Here is a 19,102-nt window from a genome sequence, read left to right on the forward strand (position 1 = left end):
AAAAGAAATCCTTATTCTCATTGATTCGCATGTCTGCCTTCACTGTAAGTTATCAAGGGGTTAGTTTTTCTGTTTTGTTTGTAAAATAATTTCATGGAATGGTGCATTAATTTGCTAATGTTTCTCTCTAAACTGTAAATATAGTTAAATGCTTTTTAAATATATCATAATTTAATGACACCTTATTATTGTTCTGGTCCGAGACCAATGATTGTCTCACTGTTGGTCTCGTCACGAGACTTTTATGTCAACTGTGACTGAGTCGGGCATATTGATGATGTATTGGTGCGGTTATCAATATGGGGCAGTGGGCAGCATATTTTGATCTTCCGTAAAAATGTATCGTGTAATTGCAAAGGTTTATTTACTGACGGTAATTGGAAGTTGAAATTTTTACAGAACTGGGCAAGCCCCCTATTATGTAAGATGCGAAGAGAGAATGGTAGAAAAATTTGTATTAAATTATAAATTATCGTTTGGAATGGGGTAATTTAAAATTTATTTTTAAAAAGTGATGGCAAACCGGCACCCAAATTCAAAGTGGAAAGAGTTTGCCCCGCTCTTCTCACAACAAGTAAGTCAAATGTTTTTTGCAAACTGAGTACCTTGTTTGAACTATTATACGCATTAACTCAGAAATGTTTCAATTCAAGTGTCGACTGAGGCATCTTGTCAGAATAACAGCATTCAATGTGGATTTCATAGAGGATGGCAAAATGAAAGAAGCCAGACGAGTAAATCCAACTCCTTCTCCGGTACATTCTGCAAACCATGGCGATTCATCGGTTTCAGAAATTTGTTTTTATTACTACACACTTCACCTAACAACTATGTCAGCACCTTTTTACAAGAGCGAAAAGATTCAAGGGGAAAATCCAAGGTGGGCAGAGTTGGAAATGCAAGAAATTTTGGATCATTCTACCAGCCTGGTGTCCAAAGGTGAGAGATGAGGCTTTGTATTTTGCATTGGGCTCACTTAGTCTTTATATTTTCATTATTATGTTGTGGCCCTAATTTTATATTTGGCTTAAAAATGTGTCTCAACTTGCTTTTTGGCAATAGCTTTAGTCAAGTAAGGATGGATTACAAGATCAAATAATTAATTTTTATTTGTCGTCAGTTAAAGCCAAAACTGGTAGATTTATTTCACCCTAGAGCTTTAATTGAAGAACCTGTCCATTGGTACTGTGTTCATATTTAATGTATAATTAAATGGCATCTTTTTTAATTATACTTACTTTCCTGCATTAGATTTGCTGGACTGATTCTTTCTCAAACGTTTCACCACAAACTTAAAAAATCCATGCCACAGTTTTCCTTGTACTCATTTTCTGAATTTTTTTGCCAGAAGCTCATTTAACACTTTCTTAGTGTACTCAAATTAAAAGCTGAAATCTCTCAATGATGTCGGGCTCATTCTTGTGTACATTCATCTTGAGAAATAAGATAAACTGTGTAAAGTCACTCAAATTGTATGAATACTTGTGTGATGAATCTGCTGGTACCTGAAGATGTCACCAATGTGATGAAACCAGTAGTATCATATTAATAAATTTTTGTGAATTCGCAAAGTCGATCTTATTACTCCAAAGCTGAAATGTAAGATCCACCAAGTTTTCCATAACTGTTGTCAGATTCATATTTTTGCTAAGAAACTAAAATAAAATTGAATGTTTCATCATGGTTTTCCAGGTGTTGTGGTGAGGATCTGGAAGCACAGACTCAAGGAGACGGCTTCTGCGGGAGACACACTGGTGACAGCATGGGGTGTCCACTTTTCCGGCCTGGTCCCAATCCCAATGGCTCATTCGATCGCATCCCCTTCGCCCCTCGGCCCAAACACGATTGTCTTTCACATGTTTGGCGGTTCATGTTTCACGTCCTCGCATTGCCTCACCTCCCATGCCTACACGAGTGAAGGGAAGGGTCAGGGCATGGAGAAGGAACCAAAAAGTGGGAATATGGAGGGAGGGAACCAACCATCATTGGATCCTGGGAAGGAGGAGGCATCACCCTTCAAGGCAAAGAAAGTGAAGATGTGCTTGGCTGAGTCAGAAGTCAGGCCCAGTTACACCCTCCCGCTGCTTCTCAGGTGAATGCATATAACGTTCCCCCCGTCTTAATCAAGGAAAGCGCATCTGATTTTTTGGTTAATTTTTTGCTTGGCTACCATGCCCTTAGATATGGTACAGTAGATTACTGCTATTAATAGAAAAGTAACATTTTTCATGGGGAAATTGTAATCAAAGTATATAATATGCTTTGATCAACAAAACAATGACTAAAAATTCTACGAGCACTAATTGTCAATTGCTTATCAAATCGAAGTTCTTGATTCACTTGTTGAATGATTTCATTGGTCTGGACGCTGACCTCATCTTGTGCACATTTTTGCTGCCATTTTTGAAGTCTTGAAACCATTGCCTATAACATTTCCTTCCCTCATTACTATTGGCCCTTGAACTGTGCACAACTTCCAATGAATTTGGGTATCTAATGCTTGATCCTTTTGCGCACTACAATCGAAAAACAAAATACACTACACAACTGGCTAGAAGTGTTCTCCAACTCATTGACACTTACTGCCAAATATCAATAAAATCTATTTGCCATTCATTGGTATCAATAGTGTAGCTTTTTGTCTTTCATATGACATTGCTGAGTGAAATATAAAGAAATGTCAGTGGAATTTCTGGTACAACTTCATTTACAATGGGATTTTTTTTAAATGATCAACATCATGTTGTGGTCTCCATTGATAGCTCGATGTGACAGGAAATAGGTACTGATCAGAAAATGTCCTAACACTGGCTGAGGTCATCCTACTAAGAGCCCTGTAATCCAAAAAAAACATTTGGAAGAATGATAAAAAAGCTTTATTTCAAAGTATGCTTCATTGTTAGTTTGACCTTTTTCCTATCTTTCTGGCAATTTATGGATACTGCACCAGTAAAAATCTTGCCTTTTAGCTGCGAACAATTCATCGAGCCATTTTTTTCACATCTTCACATGAACCAAAGCGCTGCTCAGCAAGTGCATTACCCATTGATGCAAACATGGGATAATCAGAAGGAGCCAAGTCTGGTGAGTAAACCGCATGGGTTGGAAATTCCCAGCTGAGTGCTTCAAATATGTTGGGAACTGGCTTTGCTGTATGTGATGGAGCATTGTCATTACGAAAAATTACTTTTTGTTGCCTCTTTTCGGTATTCTGGTCTTTTTTCAAGCAGCAAACAGTTCAAATTGAACAATTATTGTTGGTAGCGTTCAGGGTTAACTGTTTCACCAGGTTTTAACTGCTCATTATATGGTAGACCACACCCTTCTAGTCCCACCAAATACGGAGCATCGTCTTTCTGCCTAGGCGATTCAGTCTTGCGGTCCATGTGGATGGTGTGTCTGGGTCTACTGATGGTTTATTGTCCTTGGGATTCTCAAAATAAATCCACTTTTCATCCACAGCAATGATACGTAGCAAAAAGGACTTCCTTTTGCATCGTGCCAGCAGAATTTCATGTGTTTTTGCACCTCTCCAGCTGACTGTCGTTCAACTCATGTGGTACCCATCTGCCAGTCTTCTGAATTGTTCCCATCTCTTGTAGGCTATTGGAAACAGCTTGTTGACTTACACCCAATCGCTCAGTGAATTTTTTTTGTGTTCGTGAATCATCTTCGTCCAACAATGCTTGCAATTCCACATCTTCGTACCGTATTTTGGCGGTTTTCCATGTTCCTTGTCGGCAACATCGAAGTCACCACTTTTGAAACAGCAAAACTATCAGTCACACATATCTTGCAATGGAGCATGTTCTCCATAAGCTTCTCAAAGTAATCGATATGATTCAGCAGTCGTTTTTTTCATTTGAAAACAAAAAATTAATTCCGTCCACGAATGCTTTTTGTTTGGTATAAATTTCAACACGTTGACCACAAACTGCATTGGTGTACCATCTGTTGTCTGAAATCAGCATTTCATATTTGTACACCTGGTCAGTGGCCGTTTGTTTGCATTCTGGAGATTGATTTCCGTGAATGAAAACTTCAAGACCAGTCCATTTTGACACTTAGGGAGTGAGGTTTTTTTGTGCTCACCCTCAAATTTTGACCCCTCATGGACATGGATTTCAATGTATTTAAAATATGCCAATTGCAAAAAGCTGTAAATATGGCAAAGTGGATCCTTTCAAGATATATAACTTTAAATTAATCATATGAATTGCATAGTTTCAGGCATGATATGATTAAATCAGATAAATTGATGATGAAATGATAGCAGTTTTCCAGTAGTTAAAAGTATATTACCAAATAGGATTTCGATATATTACATCATCTTTAGTCGATGACTAAATCATCTTTAATGCACTATATTATTTTCAGAGGTTGAAAATGATGTAATACATAAAAACCTGGTTAGTAATAAAATGTTTAACTAGTTTAAAAGTGCTAAACCATTATTTGATCTCTATCAAAATTGTGTCTGGTGTTGGAACTGATTCAATGTGAAATAATGCAGTATCATCAGATTCATCTATGGTATTGTGATATAATGAAACCCAAATGATGAAAAATAAAAGTGTTTGGAAATAATAAGTTACACTATGATTTAACGTAGAATAATTAGCCTTGGAGTGAATATAATGAAGTTTTCTTCTCAAGATAAGCTTACAGTGCTAATTATGACTTTTTTTTACTTTCAGGCTAAGGTCGGTGGAGCAGGCAATCCGAAAGCAAGCGGCATCAGCAGGAGCCTTACGTGAACGTATATCAGCCAATTCAATGGTGCCATCCCCCTTTGAGGTAACCGTGGGATCTACAGTGCAGTACAATCCGAAGGATGACGGTTCCAAACACCTCTCCCCTCGCCCTGGCAACCAAATGCGTTCTTTCACATCAACGGCTAGGGCAGCCAAGAGGCAAGCCCTTGCTCGGGCATTAGTGGCTGCGGAAAGCTTAAGGCTGTGCGTCTCCCTCTTGAAGGGTGAAAGGGGAAGGAAATTGAACGAAGTCCGCCAGCTTACAAGCAAAGGACAGGAGTTGGCCAATCAGAACAAGGAGAGAGGTTAGTTTAGATATGGACTATTTTCAGATACAATTACAATTAATCTTTTGTTCGGCCCATTAATAGTGAGAGCGATTGACCACATGGTGCAAATGATTCCAAATAAATCGTCTGGGCAGCATCGAGTTTACATTATTATCTTATGTAATTATAATGTTCAAACAAAAAACTGATGCATTTTGGAAAAAAACTTTTAATATTTTCATGAAAAATCAAATTGCTGCTTCAAATTCACTGATTAAAGTACCTGTTATATGTTTCTCACATGATTCACTTTGGATAAATCATCCACTGGCCATAAAGTGATGAAGTTCTGTATTTGGTGTTGATATTGGGTGGGTGATATTGTCATTCAGAAGATAAAAACTTTTACATTGGGTTTTGAGTTCAAGTGCAGATGGATGCCTCTGGACTTCAACAGCTGAAAAATATTTGACCTTTCATTGATAGCGTAACCAATTAATTAATTCAGGTAGTGGCCGGGTAGTAGGGCCATAGATGGTGTGGTGAAAGACATTGATCTCTCCTGGCACTAAATGTATGAATTTCACTTGCAGTAAGGCTTAAGCCACAGCCTGAAATATTGAACTAGGCATAGAATTGCTTGGGCCAGGTTTTGTAATGTCTCATTAAACTGAAGGTTAAGTTTAATCTCTTATCAAGGCCAAAACTTGGTTTTTATGACCTCTAGTTAAGCTCAAAGCATAGCCTGAAACAATTTGATAACTAACAGATGATATAACCGTGGTGACTCTGTTCACATTCACTAATGAGCACTCTTATTTGTCAATTGAAAATAATAGGACATTATAAAACCAAGTCAAAGTGCTTCATAAGTCCATGGTATTGTTTAATTTTGACAGGGTCCAATTAAAAATTATTTTTTAATTAGTGCTCAATGGAAAACATGATTTACAGGGAGAGAGTTGAAGGAGCAACTGGAATCCTTGCTGCGAGAAGTGGAACACTTGAGGGAGTGGAGACACCGTGAGTTTCTTGAGGCCCGAGAAACATTCTTGCGTACCAGTGCGCACCTGGCGCTCCGCCGTCGTAACTTGGTTTCCGACCTGAGCCTAATTTATCCCATTCTTCAGGTAATCATCGAAAAAGTCAGAAAAAGGTCATTGAATTGGCATGCCCATGACTCAGTTCTGTGTTATGGATTGTTCATATTCTTGTTGGTGATGGTTAGACAAGACAAGCGTCAGTTTTCTCGTTAATCTTCACCTTTAATTATCATATAGAATATTAATGTTCATTATCTTAATCATTAGTATTTCAATCATAAGATTGGTTTCCTGCAGCCCTCCATCCTTTTCTATTCAGTATTAATTAATTGACTGATAGATTCCTTGTTTTATGTCCTTCTCTATATGTGTTCTATGTATACTTGTCTCTCTTGGTCATCTTTTACTGGATCTTTCCTTCAGTTTTACCTTCTATTATGTGCCTAACTAATCTGTTGCATGCCTCAAGGTGATTGTCCAATTTGTCTACTGTTCTTTTACTTTGCGGAAGAATATTCTCGATATAATCTGGTCCTTTCCTCTTTGCTCTTCTATATGTCACTTCCTCATTCCTCACTCTGTCTACCCATTTAATCTTCTTCAGCATTCTCCCTTCGAGCACCATGTAATTGTTTATTGTTTCACTTTTCTAATGTTCCAAGTATCTGGAACATTGGAATTAATATATTATATCATTGTAGCCTTATTTGATAGGTAATTAGAAGAGGAGGATTAAGTATAAGTATTATTTTCCTGCTGTATACGCAAGTCCAGGATCTAATTTGAAGTTGCTGTGTGAAAAAGAAATAAAATGCTGATGATAATGTATATTTACCATATTTGCAGTGTTAAGGATGAAGCAGCTTATAAGATGCTTCTCTTTTTGTGTAAATTTTTCAGAAAAACATTCTCTTTTCTACCTTTTTTTCATAATTTTCTATAATGATTAACTGTGCTAATTTTATAGTTATTTACATGTATGTCCTCAATAAGTGTTCCTTAGGAAAAAATTGTGGTTTGGTACTTTTTAATCTTCATTGTTAAAACCCAAAAATTCATCTCCAAAGCCAATGGAGAAATTACTCAAAGCCTATTTTTCAAAAATGAGATTTATATCTGAGAGGACGATTTAATTGAAATGACTCTTTTTCAAAAGAATAAAATGGTATAGGAACTTAAATGTGTGTTAATATAAACCAGAAGTCTAAGACTGACTGGAATTTCAGCTCATAATTTTGATTACCTCCATATTTTAAGTATATTTTGAGGGAATAAAGTGTGTGCTATATTTGTGCAAATAAATTTTATATTATCTCATTTTTTTAAATTTCTCAAACCCAGTGAAACTTATTTTGGTAATCATATTTTTATTGTATTTTTAATTCCAGTCACAATCTTAGTATTTTCACTGCCATGTTTTATTTTCTTGTGGCCTTTTATATCCTTGTGGTAGTGATGTTTGTCTTTTTTTTTATGCAGCCTAAAGTGGAAATTCTGTTTGAAAATTGTACCAATCAATTTAATTTTAAAAAACTATAATATTGTATGTGGCATTGTTTATTTTTGCTGCATATTTTTTATGAATTCATGCCTTTTTTTCGGTTTTATTTTGCATTAATGATGTATTGAAATTTTTGGCAACTCATGCATTTGTTGTTTGAAGGTAGCATAAGCTCAGATGCAACCTTCTAGGCTACTTTAAGCTCAAATTTTGTTAGTTCATATTTGTTGGAAGTAAATAAATTTGTCTATCAAATGATTTTGAATGTCAATAATTATTCTTTTTCCTTTTGTCTAGCAAAGCATCATGCGCACATCATTTATCGGTCTCCAATCTCCTCTTTTCAGCATCCAAATGGTGGGTTCACGATATGTGGTGTCAAATTGCCAAACTCAGAAGATTTTGGTCCTCGTGATGAAGTCATGGTGTCGGTTGCCCTTGGATACGTGGCACATGCAATCCAAATGATATCAGTTTTCCTCCATGTACCTTTGCGATATCCAGTGGCGCATCTTGGGTCACGGTCTAGAATTTCCGATTTGATTACTGACAAGATACCGGATGGAGAGAGAGAGTGAGTTTTTATGATTTTAACTGTTTTCAGGTATTAATAAAAAAATTGCATGAAGCAAATACCAGTGTTGTATGTGTGAAATTTAATTGTGTGAATTATACCCAAAAAAAAGTTGCCGAGGGGAAATTATTTTCTGTTTTACTGAATTATTTTTCAGTTATAAATCAATCCTTCCAAGTCATGGTTAAATATAATTATGGTTATTAATTAATTCAGCCTCTCCAACTGTTTGACTTGAAAATGAAGTAGTTTTGAAATATTAAATTTAGTTCTTGATTACACTAATGGCAATTTTTCTGTATTTTGGACAGACGTTTTACATAGGAGACAAAATGCCAAGCAGGGAAATGATATTGCTCCACTTTGTCGTTACTGTCAATAATTATTCTATTCTATTCCCTTCCTTGCAAATTGATTATATTTATTTTTCTAATGATTTTTAACTTTAATTCTACTCAGATGAAGTAGTTTTCCATAACTCCCTGAAAATGATACTGCATAGGTCTCAAAAGTATTACTCTTAATGGTAAATTTACTAAACCGCTCAATTGAATTGCTGGGAGTGGGTGGTTTTGAACAAATTTTGCTATATTGATGATCTCATAAAAAAATCTTTGATGTACTGCATTGGAAAAGTATCTAATACTACAAGAATATGAAGGATCCATGCTGCTTCCGGGAATTACTGTCACATAGGTGTGTTGATGGGCAACTTTCGCCTCCAGGACAGGGGGTGAAACAGTTGTCCATTAAAACACCTCTACAACGGTAATTCCTGGAAGCAGCATGGATCCTTCATGGGATAGACGTCATGGAAGTCTAAGGATTAACTACAAGAATATGTTGACTGGTTTATGAGTCCACTTCGACATTTCATCTAAGTATACTGAATAAGTCTGATAAATTCCTCAATGCAGCATAATTGTCCGAAACATTTTCTCCGCAAAGTTCTTTAATTCATTCACTTTCTCTAATAATGAACTCTTTACAAAGTGTTTCTCCTTATTTTCCTCAATTTAGATTCCCATTGTTCTCACGAGCCAAAGACAAACTTCAGTTCAAGTATGGAGTGTATCTTCTGAACAAAAATGTGGCACAACTCAGGTGGTATCTTGGGCTCTCCACCCAGGACCTCAGAGCCACACTTCCTAATTTGGCCTCACTGTTTTACCCAAAGGCCGGCCTCACTTCCCTCATAGAAGGTGGTGGTGGAGGCAATCTTTTGAATGCCAACGGTCCACCTGGGAATGCCGATCGAAGGTGAGTTTTTATGTCGTATGCTAGTGTGTTCTAAGAGGAAAAAGGTGGCTAATTTAGATTACAAAAAGGTCATGGCATTGCTGTTGGCCCAGTGTGGTTTCTCCTTTTAATGGTATGTATTTAAATAAACTCATTAGATGGAAACTTCCAAGTTACATATTTGTGAACTACTATTTGGTTATTAAATGAAGAACACAATGCATCTTTCCACCGTCCTGTATTATTAAAGGACAAATTTATTATTAATAAAGGACAGTGGAAAGATACATTATGTTCTTCATTTAATAAACATGAACTTCCACAAAGTTGAGCCAGGAACAATTGAATACTATCTGGTTTTTCATTCATGTCTTCCTTGTTATTAATAATGGCAAGTAATATCTAGTGATAATTCATTCCGTTTACCCTTTTGGAAAATTTACACCAAAGTTTCGCGATCAGTGTACACAGTTGTTCTCTAGAATAACCTTAATGTTTACCAGTGAGTTAAGTGACTCTTCATATCACAAACGTACACCCATATGTTAGGTGAGTAAATTATTCTGAGTGTGAGGAAAACTTTTCTAGTTAATGTAAGGGTCATCATCCAACTGCAATGATGTTGGAGGTAGGGAATGCTTCTTGCTGAGATCAACATAAATCTGCCCATTTAGCAAGCAGAGCATCTGATAATAGATGCTCTGCTTTAATTTATAAATATTTCAGTAACTAATATCCTACATGTCTCTACAAAACACACATTGTATGTTGGTGGTTCATTAGCCCTGCATCACTCCATCAATTTCACTTTCATCAATCACTTTCCTTCCTGCATCAATATCACTTTCATATAATTTTTTTAGATTCTGTGAGTTGGTGATCACCAACGTGATAATGTTTTTACTCCCACGCTCTGGCCATTGTAGTGTTATTATAACATCATATACATTTGTGGTCTTCCTCAGGGTTACTCGCAAATGCCATGAGTTTCATGCAAATCTCACCTAAAGATGTTTTCAGGAATATATCTTGTCTGCAACTGCACAACTATGCCATTACAATTTGGATGAAAAAAAAATTAGAGTTATTTCTCCTGATTACCATAAGAAGTGGTGATGATGTTCAATTTTGTTTTGTGAAGGGGATTTAAATTGGCCAGGTACATATTCTACGAGGGTAATTTGAAAAGATCTCCGAATGGAATAGAAATAAAGGACTTATTTTAGTGAAACTTTTTTATTTTAGTCTCCCTGTACACTAATGAACTTGTCCATGAATGTTCCAATGTCTTGATCCCATTTTGATGGTTAGATTTCTTCAGGCAAGCAAAATAACTGTCTACTTTGTCTGTTTGTTCTTTTTTTTTGAAGAGAATCTCTGAACAAGGAGGAAAATTTTGAGCTTGGGGAAGAGATGGAAATCTAATGGAGCCAAATCAGGCAAATAAAGAGGGTGTGGCAATAGTTCATATCTTCGTTCATGTATTTTTGCCATGGCAACGATACTTGTGTGTGGGCATGCATTGTCTTGATGAAAGACATTTTTTCTTCCTTGCCAAACCTGGTCCTTTTTTCGTGCATCGTTTGATGTAGTTGGTCCAGGAGGTTAGCGTAGTATTGTCCAGTAATTTTTTTGACCAGCAGGTCGATAATCTCCCATCCCATTCATCTTTCCATCGAGCCATCACCTTTCTGGCCAACCATATTGCTTTTGCTTTCTTTGATGTTGCTGAATCAATGAGTTTCAACTGCTTTGACAACTGTTTTGTCTCTGGGGTATAGTAGTGGAACCAAGTTTCATCTTTGGTCACAAACTGGTGCAGAAAATCTTGTTGATTGCTCTTAAAATGGGTCTAACATATTTAGGAAATTTCCATTCTGATGCATTTGTGATTCTGAGTCAAGAGTGGTACCCATGTGGTAGATAATTTTTGCATTTCCAATTCCACCGTTAAAATGTGGTTTGCTAGCTCAGATGGTATCCCTACAGCTTCAGCGATCTCTCGCACTTTTTGTCAGTGATCCTCCATAACCATTTTATGCACTTATGCTATAATTTCTGGGATAATGACACATTCTGGCTAACCACAAGCAACGGTGTATCATCTAAGCTGTTCCGGCCAAACTTAAACTCATTTTGCCACTTGGCAACAGTTGAAGATGAAGGAGCAGAGTCCTTCAGAATATTCTTGAAGTCAGCATGAATTTCCTTTCTTTCATACCTTTCTTTACCAAGTATTTAATCACTGCTCGAATCTCAATTTTTTCATCTTCCCTAATCCCTACACGGGAACAGCAAGAGAAAGTCGTCCACACAACAGTACTCTTCCCAAAGCACTGATGCATTACGTGTTTACTCATAAAAGATTACCTATTACTATGCAGGAAACTCATTTCTCTAGCGCTGACATTAGGTGGTCATTCCAAGAAGCTTTCGAACTACACTTGTACCTTGAACTTTCAGGTGTGACTTTATGTAAGTCTTTAATATGTTCAATGCTATATTTTTTTTATGCCAGCAGAGATAAAAAATTTTGATACCAGAAGATTTAAAACACATTTTTTTCCGCTATTCTACTTGGCACCAAACATGGCTGGTTTCACTTCAGAAAAGCATCTTGTGGCAAAATTGGGAAGGATTACATTCCAAAATGATGGTGGCAATGTTTTGTATTTTGTATTTAGATGACATGGTAGCAATAACATTTTAGCATAAGTCTGTATTGAAACCTACAACTTTCAAAATAAGCCAGTGAGCACTTGCTTGCTTCAGCACTGAGAGATAAATGTTTGAAATGCATTCATTTGGGTGCTTCAAATTGAAACCCCCTTATTGGCTTTTCATTTGGCAGTCCTGTCAGTGTACCCTTACCCTGTCATCGGCGCTCCCATTCCGGATCCTCACACAACTTGCAGCCGCAGGTGGGCAGAGTTAGGCTGACGGCTTCGGAGAGCAGTGGGGGTGGGGAGGTACAACACCCAAGACCGACCTTTGAGCGGTGCCACAGGGTGACGAGGTCAGCCGGTGGAAAGGGAGAACTACTTCCTCCAAGCTCAGCAGACATTAACGGAATGGAATGCAGGAACGGAGGCAAGGCTGCTCCGGAAAAGAATCAGAATGAGCTCAAGAGAAAGGTGAGCTTTGATTGTAGTCATTTGCTGAAAGTGAGAAAACCACCTTAATTCTCCTCATGTCTCAAGTTTTTCTCATTTTTTACATTCTTTATTTAATATCAGGTTGAAGTTGTTTAACTATTCTTGTATGTTTAGTTTTGGTTTAATTGAAATTACTTAGCTTCTCTTATGTTATCACTTAAGCAAATCAGTTCCTCAAAAGCTATGTAAATGAATCCTCAGCAAACACTGAGTCACTTAATTGGCTAATAAATTCAGAACTCAAGTTAAGAAGTGGCAAGAAAAGAAAGTAACTTATCTGGGAAAGTTTAATGATGGCAGAAAGAGTGCATAGAGTAACTGTTGAAGGATAATGGGATGATGAAGTGAGATTTCAGTTTGTTGGTGAGGAGAAGGAAGAACTGTAGAAGTATAGAGACTCATAGACATATTGATGGGAATTTGGTATTTAAGTTGTGGATAAGTGCTGCAGAAGTCCACAATATGTAATGCATAATGGTATTTTGGGATTTTAAAAAGTCCATATTCAATCGATGGACAACTAATGGTTTGAACGAATAATGAAATGCACCCAATTTATTACAATTGTTACATTTCAAATACCAAACCCAAGCAGTGAATATTTTAAATTTGGTTCATAATAATTTTGGGAAAACTTGTACATGTACTTTCCATATTCACACCGAATATGAGACAGGTAATTTTTTCACTTGTAAGTGGTGGAAAAGTCACAATCCATCCTATTTGTAAGCCTTGATAAAATGAAAGAATCCCAGAGTGCAACTTATGCAGCATGTTTGTGCTGTGCCAATGCTTATTCTTTGTGAATATGTATTGACCCTTAATCCCACTGTAATGATAATAAAAAGTATCATATTCATGCTAGCGAGGTACAGTGGGTTAGTGGAATACAATGCTTATTCTATGACTATTCAATGAGTTATTCTATGACTATTATCACCAGTAATGAGCCACAGCTTCTTATGTCAATTCAAGTATCACTTATCTTCCAATTCTGTTGCCCCATGAAGTTATATTCTTCACTGGATCAGGGTCATATTGTCCATGGCATTGATCACAGGGACTTCACACAGAAGAGTTCAAAGTTGCAATTGGCATCACACAGATCCAGAATTATGCCAATTACAATGCAACAATTTCAAAGCGCAAAAATCACCTTTTTATATGATAAAAGCCAAAGAAACTTATTATATTTTGCTGAAAGGCATATTTTATTAAATGTAGCAATGTTCATGTAATATTTATGTTCCCAAAATCACAGCTGAAAAAATTAAAACTCATATTTTCAGTCTCATGTTAAATTTAGGCTAATATAGTGTGTACTTAATAAAATTCTTAGATATTTTCCACCAGTCTATAGTCATGCGAGGTGTTTTCAAAAAGTAAGGTGACTTTTCAAATTTTGCAGGCAATATAAACTCTACTTTCAATTTTTTTGTCCACATTTGTACACATGTCCCAAACATTTTCACGGTTTCAAAAATATAGCATTTTTACTTTGTAATTGAGAGATACAAAAGTTAGATCTGTTTTGGTGTGCTCAGCAATTTTCTGCTATCATAAAAAAAGGATCAAAGAATTTGCATCAAATTTCATGTAAGAAATGGAATTATGTGCTCCAAAACACTTGAAATGTTGGAAAATTGTATTATGATATCTTTAATTCTTTTTCATGTATACCACTAACAGGATGATGAAGTAGATGGAGTTCTATGCAATTCTATGGGGAGCAGTCTGAGCTACTCGTTGGACAAAGGCCTTGATGAGTATGAGGTCATTCAGAGGACTGGCCAACGCAGGGAGGCCATGGGGAGGGAAGGGATGGGTCACAGCGATGCCGAAGGCCCACTTACAAGGGTGGGTAGTGCTCTCGCAGTGGACTTGAATAAAGTACTGAGTCATGTCGGATCTGATCCAATTCTCAGGGATTCAACGGCAAAAGGAGTCAGCATCAGATTGGATTCTACTGCAGAAGTAAGTATTATTATTGTTATGAGTTAATGGTTGTCATATGCAGGTTGTTGCTACGAATATGGCCTGGTCATTTTTTTTATTACCATATATACTCAAGATATAGGTCGATCTTTAGATACAAACTTTGGATGAAAGAAAAAGGATTGACCTACACTTGAGAGAGGTATTCATAGTAAGTTTAACAAAGATATGGGTTGAACTTCTTCAAGGTTGCATTCTAAATTCACAGCCATTACCGCCATTTAATACTAGCATTACAGGTATAATGTTTCTTACCTCAGAAACTAATGCTGAACCGATCCCTGCATGTTGCACTTAAGTAGTGAAAGCAAGCAAATATTCCAGTACCATTTGGGCAGTACTGGCAGTTATTTTTGTAACTTTTAATCAAATCTCACAGTGATGATAATGGTCAATACTATTGTTCCAATGAAATAATTGGAATAGATATTGATTATTTATAACGTAATGACTACCTTCAAAAGTGTTAAATTTTATTTTTTTTTAGTCCTTATTACTTGAAAACATGCTCTGTAGTTATTTCAGTGATATTGATTTTGTAGTATTTAATGATTACAAAATACCGTTGTCGACTTGGACATGAAATACATTAAAAAATGGAAATTTTTAGTGAATATTTGTGAATCACCCTATACACAAGTATATGCGCTGTAATTTGAAAATAATTTTGTTTGAACCAATTTAAGCTCTTAATTTAAGTGGATTGATAATTCAGTTTTGTCACACTCAGTTTCCCTTGTCAGACTACGTGAGTTAGAATTGTTCATCATTTTCATTCTGGGAAATACTTCATTCTCACCTCCCCTCTCTTTATTTAACTTCCATCACATTCTGCAAAGCAATGTTTCCATAAGTATTTTCCTCTTAAGTGATACTCAAGTGAATGTTCTGTTTACCTGTAAAGTTGGGATTTCTATATTTTTAGTCTTCTTTGTTGGTTTCTATATGAGACTTTGTACGAGTTTCTTCTAAGTTTGTTCTTTAATTGCTTGGAAGAAAAACTTCAGTTATTTTGGCCATCATGCCAAAATTCTTCTCAGTCATGCCTACAAAATGTATATTATTTTCTCAGTCATATATACAATATGTATGTTATTTTTTCCATTTCTAGCCGAGAGATGTCAAAGTGGCCACTGAGGCCCAGAGGAACTTCCTTCACCGATGGCACTTATCAGGTGGCCCCGTTCAATCGGACGATGATGCTGAGTCATCCGTCTTGTCAGAAGAGAGTGGACAACCCTTGAACATCACTTCACGACTCCTGTGCCCACGCAATCCTCGGGAGGGCTCGTCCTCCAAGGTGAACGACAGCACAGAGATGAGGGAGAGTCTGAGTTCCTTGTTACCCTCTGGGAAGGCAGTGCCACCTGTGACCTTGCACGTGGTCACTTCCACAAGTGCTGAAGTGGACAGGTTGTTTGCCAGTGTGGCTAGCAGAACAGAAGCTTTGGCGAGCAGGTCAACCTCATTCAATCTCATGCGTAGCCGCCAAGGGAGTACCACTGAGGATGGCTGCCCATCATGATGTTTGTTTATTTGTGGTGGTGTGATCACCTACAGAAAATCTATTGCCTATTGTTATTTTTTTTAGTGCATGCAGAGGAGTGCATTTGACTTTGGGGCCAAACTGAAGATAAGACAAAGATTCTCCAAAGTGTGAAATGTATAGGCTTGCCCGGAAATGAATTTCTTCACAAAGTAAAGTGAAGTGGTATGGAATGGCTGCAAAAATATTTAAAAAATTAAAAATATAAGGGCTTGTAAACATGGCTGAATGCTGCTACCAAACATGAATGTGTCTTCCATTTTATGTCGCAATTAATTGCATAGTTTCTTTTTATTTTAAGGCCCAACTATGAAACAGTATTTCTATAGGGAATTAGTTCTGAGGATATATAATTTAAAGTTGCATTATGTTTTAACATGTGTTTAAAGAACACCTACATTTGGGTATTCTCAAGGACGGCATGGATGGAATTGCATTATCTTTGTCCCGAAAATGCTGAAAAATGAGGGTAAACAATAGAATTTTCTTAGTTCTGTTACAGAAATGTATTAATTTGCACGCATTATTCCTTCATAAACACAATGAATGCAAAATTGCTAGCCATTCTAACTTGAATCATTGAAGTATGTTTATTCATCAAGTGAATGGGCAGTTTTTTTAATCAAATTCATTAAGGAGCAAGCATCCTACATATGGTGGCGAGCATTTCTTATTGAATTTTAGCCAAATATATCTATAAGTTGTTATTTATTTTGTTTTTATGTAGGTATGATTCAAAAGTGATGTCACAGTCATGAGGGATTTTAAATATTTTTATATATAACGATATCTTGCTTTATTCATTGTGTTGTTGCAAAATTTCATTCAAGTACAAATAGGTTATCACCGTCATCAAAGAAAAATTATTTCAAAGTACATTAATCCCTTTTGCAGTTAAATTGTTGCATTCTTGAATTTAAGACAACAAACCTTTATAATTGCGTTTGAAAATAGCTTCATAGAAAACTTATTAATTCAATCTCAGGTTAGTGCAATTCAGTGCTTTGATATTGCATATACATAGTTGATAGTTTTTATTGATAAAAATGCCTTTTGAAAAAAAAACTCCAATTTTATAAAAATGTTGATGCAGTGATTTATGGCATATCTTATTAACAGTGTTCACAATTTGCCTTAAAAGTGCAATTTCCAAAAAATAAAAGAAGAAGGTGACATTGCTTTTGAGCAACCTTATCAGTTTCCTAAATGATGTTAATTTTTATTTGAAATAATTTTATTGTGTGTTGGAATGACATATTGTTTTTTTTTTGTATACACTGTTGACGGAAGGTACAGTATAAGCTTTTATGTCTTGGAAAAATAGATACCATCTTCTTCTTCCAAGAGGATTGTTCTGAAGATGCATCGAAAAGAAGAACTGAGTCATTATTATCACATCACCATTTGTCCATATCTTATGTTGTTCTCTCAGCTTGAGATTTCGAGCTGAGGGCATTTATTTGTTGCATACTGCTCAGGCATTCATTTTCATTTAAACCCACTGGTGCATAGATTTATTTTACTGACAGATGGATGCGTAAATAATATTTAAATATCATTTCTCACACGGTTAATTTGGAAGAAAATTTATACCGTGGTTCTCATGGTGTATTGGTACAGTACCGTTATCTTCCCAGTTTATCCCCATCTAATAACCGTAAATTTTTTCTCATTTGAATGGTGCATTTCTGCTTATGTTGTGCGGGAATATTTATTATTTTAGGCAAGTGAGACAGTTCAGAGTCCAGTTAAATTTTTGCAAGTTGATTCTCACTTCCGATAAGTACACGTGTTTGACATTTTCGGTGACTTAAAAGCATTTTTTTCCCAGTTCTTAGCAAAAATAATTTGTTCTCTCTGCAAAGGTGCATGTTCTTGGCACATTATGTTCATGTCATTACGGGCTGTAAATCACTCCTTCATTTGCTAATTTTCAGATGTTTAGGAGTCCTATACTTCAATAATTCAATGTATATACAGTTATAATGGATCCAAGAAAAATTCTCACGGGAATGTCATTACTATTGTGATCACTTCAGCCTTGACTGCAATCATTCTCTTTGATTGAAAGAAAAGACTTGGTGTCAAATACTTTTCTTTGATGCCCTTGTAATTATTTTGTGATGTTGACAAATGAGAAACTGAATAGTTTGGTGAGGTTACAGGAAAATGTCCTCTGCAGGATTCATCCCATTAAGTTATTTGTGAAGCTTTTATTGTTGCTATTCATGATAAGCTGAGGACTTTATGTAAATATATTTAAGGATTTCTTCACTTAAGCCTCCACTCATTGTTGAATTCAGTTTTTCATTTGATAATGTCAGCAGTTGGATCATTTTTGCAGACCAAGATCCAGTCCTTAAGTCATCAAGTAGATCACCAGTTACGTTATTGCAAGTGATAATCGCTTGCAATGCAATGAAAGAGTTTCTCAAGAAACTCTTCCGGCTTGTAATGATGTATGTAATTGCTGAAACTGTATAGGCTTTTTCACTGTACATTTGTAAGAGAAGCTACAATAATTAGTTCACCAAATTGTAAATTAGCCAACAGCAGTTTTTGCAATGAGATATGTAATAAAATTATTCAAAGTATGAGTACCACTATTATTATTATGCATGACTGTACTTTTCTCTTTAAAAACCTGACCATTCAACTAGCAGAATTTGCAATGAGAGAATTAGATTTTGAAACTAGCTAAATTATGAAAATTTTGATTTCGTCATATTTCAAGTTGGTAATTGTTTGTATTTGCATCATGTTTAGTTGAAAGGAGAAGTCATAACTCATTGCCGAGGTTCAAATGTGACTATTGTGCTCACAAAATGGTTCCAAAGAAACTGAGGGAGATGCCGCAATGGTAACTTTTAACGGAGTCATCCGCTAATATGCATTTCAATGTAATAATTTCAGAGTGTAAACTCTGAAATTATTGCATCACAAAATGGTGTTTATTGTTGATCATTTGACAGGGACTTGGTGCGCATCCCAGATATACTCAATTATATCATTAATCATGTCTGTTT

General features: G+C 36.1%; 1 protein-coding gene across 1 annotated transcript; it reads left to right on the forward strand.

The window, feature by feature from the left end:
* Positions 1 to 65: 65 nt before the first annotated feature.
* Positions 66 to 18,661, forward strand: Uvrag (UV-resistance associated gene). Its single transcript, XM_071597654.1, has 10 exons — positions 66 to 574; positions 654 to 939; positions 1,693 to 2,092; positions 4,698 to 5,059; positions 5,978 to 6,153; positions 7,915 to 8,141; positions 9,162 to 9,401; positions 12,232 to 12,514; positions 14,225 to 14,509; positions 15,642 to 18,661. The coding sequence occupies exons 1-10, from the start codon at positions 515 to 517 to the stop codon at positions 16,053 to 16,055; spliced, it is 2,733 nt and encodes a 910-aa protein (XP_071453755.1). The 5' UTR covers positions 66 to 514; the 3' UTR covers positions 16,056 to 18,661.
* Positions 18,662 to 19,102: the final 441 nt, after the last annotated feature.

Source organism: Hetaerina americana, unplaced genomic scaffold (assembly GCF_022747635.1).
Source record: "Hetaerina americana unplaced genomic scaffold, ioHetAmer1.1.p SCAF_9, whole genome shotgun sequence".
Taxonomy (NCBI): Eukaryota; Metazoa; Arthropoda; class Insecta; order Odonata; family Calopterygidae; genus Hetaerina; species Hetaerina americana.

Excerpts from the sequence above, each read along its gene's own strand:
- Uvrag (XM_071597654.1), top strand. The coding sequence starts at position 515 with ATGGCAAACCGGCACCCAAATTCAAAGTGGAAAGAGTTTGCCCCGCTC. Across the intron at positions 5,060-5,977 it reads CAATCAGAACAAGGAGAGAG|GGAGAGAGTTGAAGGAGCAA; the intron begins GTTAGTTTAGAT and ends CATGATTTACAG. Across the intron at positions 12,515-14,224 it reads AGAATGAGCTCAAGAGAAAG|GATGATGAAGTAGATGGAGT; the intron begins GTGAGCTTTGAT and ends TACCACTAACAG.